A 12,803-nucleotide genomic window follows, 5' to 3' on the forward strand; every position below is an offset into this window, starting at 1 on the left:
ATTAGGCGAATTAGATGACTTAAGGTGAGTTCAACTCGGTTGGAAAGAATACACGTATAACTATACGTGTTTAACGGAGCAGCGGATAGCTCTGCATCGTGGAAGTTTGTGCTTCAATTAATTTCTCATTTTGTATGATAACCACCCCGTTACACTATACTGTGATGGTAAACGTCTAGTTAGCGCTATCGCTTCGACCATGCGTCTACCTGCGAGGGCAGCACCTACTGGTTGGGGAAAATGTGTGGAATAAGGGAATTCGGTACGACACGGGACGGAACGCGCGCGAATATAAATGATCCAATCGAGGATAAATTATCCGAGCATCCAGCCGCTGTTAAGAAAAGTGAGAGTTTTCGCCAAAGCTTTCCAGAGAGATACGAAGTGAGTTAGCCGAATTTCCAGGACGTTGCGTGGAAGTGACACCTCCAAGCTCGAGAAAACTGTTTTCGTCGCTGTGGTAGCGTGTGTGAGTGAGTGAGCGTGAGTGCAGAGTTTCGCCATCGAGAGCGAAACCGACAGCGGACTGTTCCTGTGAAGGGCTGCTAACGAACTCGTCTCCTTTCCCCTTGCTAGTAGTGCGACCGATACGAAGGTAAGCTGGCCAGCTTTATATCGCGACTTCGTTTTATTTTCTCACGACTGCGCGGAACTAATTGCTAATCCCTCGCACTTTGTAAGAATCGGTAGCGTGCATGTGCTAACTCGGCGAACAAAGAGCTGCGATCGCTCCGACGCTGCATGTTATTGACGCGCGCGCGCTTTGTAAACGTAAACACGCGGGCAAAGTATACTGTAGAGAAGAGATAAATAAACTAGCTCGCATGTGATACTGATTATAATTTCGCTGTTATTATTTCTCACTAGTAGCAAGTTGGTTGACTGACCCCTGTTCCCTCCTGCTCTCCGATTAATGAATTTGAACGTTTCGATAACACCGCTCGCTCTTTGATACAATTGCGCGAATAAATAATCGAAATAAAAAGCCGGAGCATTCACCCCGTTACATGGCACCCAACGTAAAAGAACCTACAGCGTTTATGATTGTTCAAAACGCCGGTTCTAAACATTGACCTTGCGCTCAGTCAACCAATGACTCAGGTGGCAATCAAAGTGTTGTGGTGCACACTTTGAGTAAAAACCACATAGTAAACATCGCTTCTCTAAAAGTTAGCTTGCGAAGGCCCGCCGCGACGATAATATGTAAACAGTCATTGTAAGCGCATGCGAGTGCGACCGAACGATTCTTAGCGAGTCACAGCGTAAACACCAATAGGTTTTGAAAGTTACCGCAGATCAACAATATTGTATCCGTTGGCCCGGGGAAATACTAACACGGGCAACATTCAAAACAAAAAAAACTCAAATCAATAGTTTCTTTTATAAAATTTTGTCTCAACGTACATATATTTTTCGAACATTGCTAGCTGCGGTTATTGGTGATTAAGCATAGATACGCTCGCTATATTAATTTAGATACTAACCAACACAGCCGCGCTAACAGACAGTTAGTGCGCCTGATAGGCAGGATTATTAAATTGCGCAATAGCGAGCAGAGTCTTTCGGCTAGCGCAATATTTAATATCCTTTGTTGAGCCTTTCGTCGGCTGGTAAAGTTTAAATTTTTGTTTGTTTGTTTATAAACAGCGAATATAGCACTCGCAGTCGCATCACCCGTCAGACAAGCATGTAAAGTTGTAAAGGAAATTAATCGCGACATATCAAACAGATTACAATGGACTGCACTCAAAAAGAAGTCGAAGACTGGGTATTGACGCTCCAAGACGAAAAAATAAACGAATACCTCGAACACTTGGAGCTAAAGAAAAACGGGAATCAGCTCTCGAGAGCTGGACGACTACAAAATTGGTTGCTAGGCGACTACTCTACGGCAGATTTCGTAGAAGTCGACAACCAACACAGCAATCCAGCAAGAAGGGCAGCTCTACGCTCAGAGCTTATCACATCCATCTGTGCGGAACACACAGCATTTGAAGAAGAAGTAGAACACCCGTTAGTCCAGCTAATGCAAAGTGCAGAGGTTATATCGCGGATCCAGGAAACAGCAATAAACGTCACAGACGTACTGGACAAGTTGTGCATTCGTTGTGATGATACAAGACCTCATTTTCCGGTCCAGAGAGAATGAGAAGAAGCTCGAGCTGCTAGACTCGTTAAGAGTAAACGTATCAAGTCTAGCGAAGGTATTAGACAAAATATACAACAATTGCAGTAATGTCAAAAGCCAGCTGGACGACTTATCCGCCAGAATGAGCACATTGGAAAATGCCGAAAACAGGAATGTACAGCAAGATGATGCTAACCATTCTGGTGAAATGCGGCAAAAAGAAAACACGCGCAGGAGCGTCGCATTCCAAGATACCTTCACCTACCATTACGACACCAGGTGACCTCAAAGTACTCCAGCTTGACCCGGACAGAGGCCCACGGGGGCCGTCGGCAGGACCCCCCGCCAGACGCTCCCTTTTGGAGAGGGTGGACAGCATTAACTTAGTGGAGTTAATGCTGAAGTGGATAACCACCCACCGAGCACGTGGTTATCTCAGCAGACAACAAACCCTTGGTTGACTACAAGGGATGTTGGTCGCATTATCCGAGGATGGAAACTGAAATTTTCAGGAGAGGGCAACGCGAGTATTGACACCTTCCTGTCTAGGCTGGACAATTTGAGGAATGGCGCGGGACTCACGGAAGACGAGATGCTCCTAACGGTATCAGAGCTACTCGCCGGTCCCGCCCTCACCTGGTACGAGGCGATGAAGGAGGCATGGCTCTCCTACGCCGAATTCGAGATGGACGCACGAGAATGATTTGGGACTAGCGTGCAACAGCAACAGCGTCTGATGAGGGAAGTCCAGAGCCGATATCAGGGCCCAGATTAACCAGTTAATGTTTACATTAACGTTTACACGTGCGTAGGTCCGAGATGAGCTCCATACGAACCCTGAACGGGCTAGCCACGGCAGCACAAAACAGCTTGCAACAGAGAAGAGCAGAACGGGTGATACCTGATCCACAGTCAACTCTATTCCCGAAGTTAGCGTACCATCCTTGCGCTGATGGAAGCAAGGGCCGCAAGAGCAAAGTGGCAGCGATGTCCAGCGATATGCCGGAGGTCAGCGACAGGTTAGATCGTATGGAGAAAGTGCTTGAGAAGGTAACGCACCAGGTCGTCTACACACCGACGCCACCGGGGGCGACGCCTGGTCCATGCCTCGAGGCAGTTGATGGCGAGAAGAAGGCTCCACCCACTGATATACTGAGCCAAGTGCTATATCCCTCAAGGAAATATCATAAGGGATGAAGCACAACTGCGTTGGGAAAAACTTGACCTCGAAGGACCGCGCTAAGAAGCCAGAAGCCCCTCGAAAGTGGGAGAGAGACTTCTCCAAACCACACAAGTGTATCGAGTGCGGATTATTGGGATACAGCCCCCAATATACTGTCCCCAATGTAACAAGGGAAACGAGGAAAGGAGTGGTTAGGTTGGGTTGACCCCACTCCTTCATTCCTTGAAACAAACTCCGTAAACGAAGTCTCGTGGACTTCGCCAACACAGTCAGTACCAATAGTAGCAAGCGTGTTGAGCGACGAGAGCGAAAATTTCCCTGGTTGTGCCAATAATGAAAGCGGCGGTAAAGTGAACGCGGAGAAAGGGAGTATGGACGTTAGTAAAGCCCGAGACCATAGACCGGCCGAAGTGGTGGCGAATGGATCGCCCACGCCCTCGGGGGCGCTGGTAACGGCAGATAAACCGTCAAGGTGTACTCCCATAGGACCTTCGATAGTCCGAACCGAGGTGGTTCGAACGACAAGTGACGTTACTTTACCACGCAAGAGCACAGTGGCTGGCGCTAGGGTATGCAAAGAGCGAGGCTGTGGAGCCGCTGAACCTGTTTCGCTATATTCCCTGGAACAGAAAACGCGCTGGTGGCTACCGGTGAAAATAGGAGACTTCCAGATAAGGGCTCTCTATGATCCGGGAGCTTTCACCACAGCAATGGGTAGTAATCCTCTGCAGATAGCATCTGTACTAGGCATCAGTTTGGATACCACCCACGCGGATACGGCAGGACTACCAGATGGCCGTAAGTTGACAATCGTTGGTCACGCCATGTTACCTTTTATCGTGGGAGATATGACGATGCCGACGAGGGTAGCTATACTCCCAACCCTCGTCGATAAATGTATTCTAGGGGTGAATTTCATTAGATTATTTAGAGCGGTACTTGACCTTGACGATGATACGTTACTGCTCAAGAAATCACAAGCCAAGCTGAAGCTAGAGGTAGCTAGTTTAGAGGCTGGTCCGAGATTAGCTACGATCGGACTAGCCGAGGTAACAGCCTCTCAACAGGCGATATTGCAGAGAACCATCGGCGAGGCCTTATCGCAGGCCCCTGTGGGACTGGGATGTGCGGCAGGCATTGAACACGAGATTCGGGTTGGTGATACGAAACCGATCAAGCAGCACTACTATCCAGTATCACACAAGGTCGAGTAAGAAATGCATAGATTGGTAAGGGAAATATTAGACCAAGGGATGATCGAACCGGCGGACAGCGGGTGGTCGAGCCCAGTGGTTATGATACGCAAGAAGGATGGCTCGTATCGATTTTGTATAGACTTTAGAAAGGTCAACAAGGTCACCGAGCCAAACGCGTATCCCCTATCATTTATGCAAGATATATTGAGGCGTTACGAAACGCACGCTATATCTCCGCACTCTACCTCAGTAGCGCGTATCGCCAAATACCGCTCACGTCCGAATCTCGACCTATCACTGCCTTTACCGTACCCGGATTGGGGCATTTCCAGTTCGTACGATTACCATTCGATCTCTCGTACGCCGGCGCCACCTTCCAACGGTTAATAGATAGCGTGATCGGACCTGAGCTAGGCGATTTCGCCTTCTCCTATTTGGATGATATCATCGTATTATCGTCCAAATTCGAAGATCATCTACATCATCTTAAAACCGTATTGGATAGGTTATGTCGAGCCGGACTCTCGATTAATCGAGAGAAGAGAATCTTCTGCAAGCCGGAAGCCAAATATCTGGGTTTGTTGATTAACCACGAGGGTATCAAGCCCGACCCTGAAAAGGTGTGCTCTGTCGTTGAGTACCCCCGACCAGGAAACGTGCGACAGCTGCGTACTTTCCTGGGGGTTGCTTCATGGTACCGCCGATTCTTGAACGACTTCGCCACGCACGCTCAACCGTTAACGAAATTAACGAGGAAAAAATGCGAATACGTGTGGGGATCAGACCAAGAACAAGCCTTCGCCAAACTTAAGGCACTCCTGATACCCGCACCGTATCTCGGGTTACCGGAACCCGACGGGTAGTACGTGTTGGAAATAGATAATTCAAAGAGTAAGAGACGAAGATCGAATCATCGAGTACGCTAGTAGTGTCCTTAACCCGGTGGAGCAAAATTACTCTGCCACGGAGCGCGAATGCTTGGCGGTCATATGAGCTATACAGAAGTTCCGCCCGTATATAGAGGCATACCGATTCAAGCTAGTAACGGACCATAACAGTCTGAAATGGTTGTACAATCTGAAGAACCCAATAGGACGTCTAGCCCGATGGGCTTTGTAACTCCAAGGCCATACTTTCGAGATAGAGTATCGAAAGGGGGTCGACAACGTACTGCCCGACGCGTTATCGCGCGCTTTTGAGCCCGCGAAGGCTGAGGTTAGTGCAATGGACCAGCCGAAGAGAGGGAACAAAGCTTGGTACTCGGAACAATTTCGACACGTAAAGGACAACCCAGAAGACTAACTGGACTGGAAAATAGTTGGCAAAGTGATGTATCACCAAAAGCCAAGTGGTGACTTCCAAGACGAATACGGGTACGAGGACACTTGGAAGCTTATCGTGCCACCGGAAGACCGAAAGGCAGTCCTGCTCGAGAACCATGACATTGAGACCGCTGGACATTTGTACGCGGACGTCAAAGGTTACGTCCAAAAATGTCAGGTTTGTCAGCAGTGTAAGGTCGAACAACGACTGCCGCGCGGACTCATGAGGGATCGGATGTTGTTCACACCTTGGCAAGTGGTGGCGGGCGACATTGCCGGACCCTTTCCAAGGAGCCCTCGAAGGCACGAATACGTATTAGTGTTCATCGACTTATACACGCGATGGGTCGTGCATACCTATACGTAGTGCCAATGGTAAGACGATCGAGAAGGAACTCCGGGAACGAGTGATCCTGCGCTTCGGCGCACCTAAGGTCTTCCTGTCCGATAATGGCGCCGAATTCCGTAACCAGCTTGTAGACGGATATCTGAGAGACCAAGGGATAAACCGGATCTTCACGCCGACCTATACCCCACAGGCTAACCCTACCGAAAAAGTTAACAGAACTCTGAAGACTGGATATGGAAAAGAAATCGCGTACTATCAAGTGAGATGCAGGGTATTTTAGCAAAGCTAGCGACAAAATTCGTGGGTCCCTTCATAGTCACATAAGTACTCGGAGTCAACTCGTACCGCCTTGCCAACCAGCAGGAAGAGGTCATGGAATTAGTTCACGCCAAAGACCTCAAACCCTACTATGGACAGGAGGATGCCTCACGACGAGCACCCTCGTCACGCCCCTTCTAACCCCCTCGATAAGACCGTGATAATAACCTCGTCAAATAATGCGGTAAAGCGCCCACGAGGAAGACCTCGCAAGAACGGGCTAACCACCCGAACCTCATCGTATCGACAAAATCCACATATCTTCCCTCCCGAAGGACCTCGGAGACCGACGCAAAGGACCCCACCTTCGATCTCAGCGACGAAGGCCCTGGGCAACCGAACAGGCGCCCACCTTCGATACCCGTGGAAAGGGTCATCGGTATTGATGCGTAAAACTGTTACAGGATGAAGATCTCGCTCAAGCAAATTGAGCGGGCGGCGGCCGCCTTCATTGGGTTGGACTTGAGCCCCGCCATCGAGAGGGTGGTCCACGTTGCTCTGCACCTCCTCAGCGAAAAGAGGAAGGAAGAGGAACGAGCACGGGTGCGAGCTCATGAGAGCTCGTCATCCGTGCTGATAGAGGAGCTGATAGATGAAGAGACCACCGCCAGCCCGTCGTCAACACCGGGTATCGCGCGCAAGGAGGCCACGCTGCTACCCGGACTCTCAGCGGGAGCCATCCCGATGAGGCCCCCAAAAAGATCAGCGGGTACCCAAACAGAGGGCGCCCCCATCAGCGCGACCTGACGTCCCAGGTTCAGCAGCCAGGCATTCTCGCCTGGTAACGAACCTGGGAAGAAATAGTGGAGAGCTTGAGGGAGGTCGAGCAAGGCTGGACCACCTTCAACGCTCTCCAACGGGCCGTATACGCGAAATTCGATGCGTATACGGCTGCGGGACACCGCCCCAACGACCTCGAACATTGGAGCAAGGTGGTGTCCCGCCGGCGCTGGTTCGCGCAGGCCCTTAAAGAGGTGCGACGCCGTCACCGCCAGGCCCTCGAGGGCTCGGTTGGTGGCGCACTAGATGTCACCGCCCAGCCTCCATCCACCGAAGTGTGACCATCAGATCCAGGGGTCGGACCAGCGGACGTGCGGGGTGAACCTGGTGGTAAACGTTAATGGCAGCAACGGGGGTCAAGCAACTGGACCCACACATCCACATCAACCTTGTGGTGGGGTCCACGGGTGAGGACCCCACGGTCGAAAGACCGTTGAGGTCCGCCCCGAATCGGCGCGACGGGTTACCGCTGACCCCCAGGAAACGAGGCCTCCCTTGGGGCACCTTATGCCACGCCCAGTGGGAGAGGTGCAACGTATGTCACTACCCCAGGGTGACCCGCACAGACCGTTGTCCTCGCGTCTAGCAGCACCCCGACCTAATCAACGAGAGGCTGAGCTGGGAGGGACGCGGATGCCTCAAGCTGGACGACGAAGGCCGGGAAGTAACCCGGTGACCCTCCTGGTGAAAGGTCCCTGCCCCCGTGGGCAGGGTCGATCCCAGATTATCCATAATAAAGTATAAAAGACGTAGAGCATAACCTTTTTAATTGACCTTTACCCTCCTAGCCTCGAAAGGAATGGCGCTAACGATTCTATCGTCAAGGATCCCATAAGTCCAGACTGGAAGGGGGCTGTGACGGTAAACGTCTAGTTAGCGCTATCGCCTCGACCATGCGTCTGCCTGCGAGGGCAGCACCTACTGGTTGGGGAAAATGGCATAAGGGAATTTGGTACGAGACGGGACGGAACGCGTGCGAATATAAATGAACCAGTCGAGGATAAATTATTCGAGCATGCAGCCGCTGTTAAGAAAAGTGAGAGTTTTCGCCAAAGCTTTCCAGAGAGATAGGAAGTGAGCCAGCCGAATTTCCAGGACGTTGCGTGGAAGTGACACCTCCGAGCTCGAGAAAACTGTTTTCGTCGCTGTGGTAGCGTGTGTGAGTGAGTGAGCATGAGTGCAGAGTTTCGCCATCGAGGGCGAAACCGAGAGCAGACTGTTCCTGTGAAGGACTGATAACGAACTCGTCTCCCTTCCCCTTGCTAGTAGTGCGACTGATACGAAGGTAAGCTGGCCAGCTTTATATCGCGACTTTGTTTTATTTTCTCACAACTGCGCGGAACTAATTGCTAATCCCTCACACTTTGTAAGAATCGATAGCGTGCATGTTAGTCCAGGAAAAATAGGCCGGAAAAGGCCGTTTCGCGGTTTTTCATTTCGGCAGGACGATTATTTTTTGACAGGTAGTGTAAACGTCGTTATCATTAAGATAACAACTATCCATAGTCTAAGAAAGTTGCGGCACATTGTTAAAATGTCCATAAACTAATAAATTTTGTGACTTTTTTCGTTCTTTTCTTTATAACTTTGTTCCGTTAACATTTACAACAAAATAGTTCAACACTTTTTTGTTCGTGAATAAATTACCTACAAAACCATAGGTTGCAAGTCAAAAAATATCCATCAGGTAAAAAGTTATTAACTATTAACTTTTGTATTTTGAAAATATTATAAACAATTTTTTTTAGCGTTGTTATAAACATTGTGCCACCGCTTCTCGTTGAATGGTGTCTTTTTGTTATGAGATGATGTGTACGGAATCGCGAATCTGTAAGTTTAATAGTTAACGAGTTATCGTCTTATAAACAAATTACATACTCGTTTATTTTTCGAAGCCCAATTGTTATCCACTAATAAAAAAAAAATTTACGTTATGTCTTTCAATGCCCTCTATCGATTTCCAAAATGATTTATCAAAAATTTATCTTGAACGCATATTAAAGACGCTTCTTCAATTTTTTTCATTCGCTCTCGTTCGGTCTCACTCGCTTTGCTATTACAAAAATATTCTACAAGTAAATTTTTAGCTAATGCGTTCAAGATATTGATAGCATGAAGTATAATACAGCGCATTATCTCCCACCAATTGCTGATTAAGATAACATTGATTATCAGTCTGAAAGCGAGTTAGATGAAATCAGCGAATCTGACAGCCCTCCTTCGAAAAAAAAGAAAAAAAATTGATTTTACAGTAATCGAGAGTATAAATTTCTAATATTTAATAAGTGAGCGTGTATATTTAGAATTTATAATAAGCGGACGTATAAATGTCAAATTTATAATAAGCGAGCGTATACTACACCGAAAAAAATTGTATTGATTATTTGTAAATTATATTGATTATTTGTTTTTTCAATAAAATGTTGAAAATAAAATGTTAAAATGCTTAATTTTACTTACCTATATAATAATAATTCATTCCTGTTAATAATAATGAAGAAAAAAAAATGACATTTTTTTATAAATAAATTTTATTCCATTGTTTATAACTTTTGCTTATTTTATATAGCGGGAATAGATTTCTCTCTTCGCGGGGTATCAAATTAAAAAAAAATGATGAAAATATGTTGAATAGTTAACGAGAAAATAGCGATTTTATTGCGCTGCTGATTTTGTGGGTCAGACTCAATTTTTCTGTCGAGTATTCGTCGGCTTCCCCCACTCCGCCGCCGCGCGATAGATCGTGAATATTATTGCCGAGGGCTGATTTTCCCAAATTTTTTTAAGCCGTTTACCTTTTTTCCATAGACTTGAAATTTTCATCCCTAAAAACTAGAGGTATTCCGCCAATGGCGATATTTTTTTTTTTCCACTAGTGGCATAAATTATTGAACAATAAGCCAAAAACTTTGCCGGCCTGTAACTTTTTTGTTTATCAACGGATCTGTGCCATCGTTGTTTTAAATTGAAGTTTATTTGAATTGCTATCCAAACCCGAAATAATTATTACAAAAAAGTTACTGAAAATGTTATTAATCTATTTTGCAATTAAGGTCGCTTTTGTTTTTTTGCTCCCACGATCGCAATTTTGATTTTTTTTGATAAATCATTTTGGAAATCGATAGAGGGCATTGAAAGACATAACGTAAATTTTTTTTTCATTAGTGGATAACAATTGGGCTTCGAAAAATAAACGAGTATGTAATTTGTTTATAAGACGATAACTCGTAAACTATTAAACTTACTGATTCGCGATTTCGTACACATCATCTCATAACGAAAAGACACCATTCAACGAGAAGCGGTGACACAATGTTTATAACAACGCTAAAAAAAATTGTTTATAATATTTTCAAAATACAAAAGTTAATAGTTAATAACTTTTTACCTGATGGATATTTTTTGACTTGCAAACTATGTTTTTGTAGGTAATTTATTCACGAACAAAAAAGTGTTGAACTATTTTGTTGTAAATGTTAACGGAACAAAGTTATAAAGAAAAGAACGAAAAAAGTCACAAAATTTATTAGTTTATGGACATTTTAACAATGTGCCGCAACTTTCTCAGACTATGGATAGTTGTTATCTTAATGTACGCCGTTCAAACTACCTGTCAAAAAATAATCGTCTTGACGAAATGAAAAACCGCCTCAAATCCTATTTTTCCTGGACTAATGTACTAACCCGGCGAACAAAGAGCGGCGATCGCTCCGACGCTGCATGTTATTGACGCGCGCGCACGCTTTGTAAACATAAACACGCGGGCCAAGTATACTGTAGAGAAGAGGTAAATAAACTAATTCGCATGTGATACTGATTATAATTTCGCTGTTATTATTTCTCACTAGTAGCAAGTTGGTTGACTGACCCCCGTTCCCTCCTGCTCTCCGATTCATGAATTTGAACGTTTCGATAACACCGCGCGCTCTTCGATACAATTGTGCGAATAAATAATCGAAATAAAAAGACGGAGCATTCACGCCGTTACAATACATATTAGAACAATTTTTTTAGCATGATTTATAAAATTATAACCCTTAACTTTCTCATATTTAAAAATAGGTATCTCATAAAATTTGATGCTAAAAAATATTTCAAAGTTTCTATGAAATCGAAGTTTTCGTATAATTCTTTATTTAGCTACCATTTTTAAATTTCTAAAATGGATAAATGTTTTGGGATACACTTCTTTTGCAAATCTATCATTCACGTCGACTATATGAAAAATTTACAGAACGATTCAAGATAATTATTACAGTTGAATAATTGATTGTTATTTTTTTAAATATATATTTATGAAAAATTTTATAAATATGAATTTTTAACTTTTCTCAGTGACACTATTTATAAGTGTTATAAAACGTAAGGTGGAACATTAGTCGTTATAACAGGCAAACAAAAATGTAATGATTGAAAATTTTTAATGGTTATTTTATAAATTACTGGATTAATCTATTATTGAATAGGAAAGTAAATTTCATGTAATAATTTCAGGAATATTGATTAGCCATATTTAAAACAAATCTCAATCGAAGTTGTGCTAATTAAACAGAAGTTACAATGAATATCTTTATAAAACTAATCTTGTAGTTACAATAATTTTCATGTTTTTATTTCCAGCCCTTTATTCGTGACTTGGAAAATTGGAAAAGATATGCGCCTAAGAGGTTGTATTGGTACCTTTAATCCTATGCACTTACATACAGGTTTACGAGAATACGCTACCACAAGGTGAGTTAGGAATAGAAAGTAATGTATTTTTAATTGGTGGTAGAAGTCAATATGTGATTTTATGTTATCTTTAAATATGGATAAAAGTAGTAAGTAGCTCACAATAAGGCAATGTGTCTGGCTTATCTTAGAGCTCCATGAGGAGTCGGATGAATCGTTATCAGCACAATGGTGACGGTGAGTCAGATTGGTACGTGGCAAGCCTCGATGTGAAATGACATGGAATATACAAAACATAAGCTATAAGTCAGTTGTTTACGCAAAAATTTATTAAATAACAAATCTAAAAACTATATATATACATACTGTGACAGTAAACGTCCGGTTTGCGCTACCGTCACGATCGTGTGACTGCCTGCGAGGGCAGCACCTACCAACCGAGGGAAGTTGAAAACGGGAACTCCGTCCGAAATGGGAAGGGATGCGCGCGGAGAGAAAAGGACTAGTGGGAGAGCGCCTTTGACACCGGTAACAGCGTGCAGGAGTCGAGGTGTACCACTGGCTTCGCTATCAACGCGCGTTGTCGGGGATTAACGCCAGAATCGTTACCAGCGTTTGTTCGAGAAGTACCTCTAGCACCGATAGCAGAGCTTGTGTATGCGGCAGTTGTATCAAGGTGCGCGAATACTAGACTGCCAATAGTTTCTTGTTGTTGCTATCGTGTCAACCCAGCGAATCCGTCATCATAGGCCGGCGGCGAATTCAACGAGCCGATCCGACGAAAGCAGCAGGACGATCGAAGAGGCCTCGTTTTCGTGGTAGAAAAGCGGCAACCTGAGCCATGTGTTAAGAGGCA

The 12,803-nt window shown here is 45.1% G+C and overlaps 1 protein-coding gene across 2 annotated transcripts in view; it reads left to right on the forward strand.

Moving 5' to 3' along the window:
* Positions 1 to 12,803, forward strand: part of LOC131663355 (nuclear protein AMMECR1) — a 274,431-nt gene that overhangs the window by 93,288 nt on the left and 168,340 nt on the right. For both annotated transcript variants that reach the window (XM_058933720.1, XM_058933722.1), the window contains one exon: positions 11,897 to 12,007. In XM_058933720.1, the coding sequence (XP_058789703.1) occupies positions 11,897 to 12,007 (111 nt within the window). The remainder of the gene's footprint in view (positions 1 to 11,896; positions 12,008 to 12,803) is intronic.

Source organism: Phymastichus coffea, unplaced genomic scaffold (genome assembly GCF_024137745.1).
Source record: "Phymastichus coffea isolate CEN01 unplaced genomic scaffold, Cenicafe_Pcof_1.1 PCOF00002, whole genome shotgun sequence".
Classification (NCBI taxonomy): Eukaryota; Metazoa; Arthropoda; class Insecta; order Hymenoptera; family Eulophidae; genus Phymastichus; species Phymastichus coffea.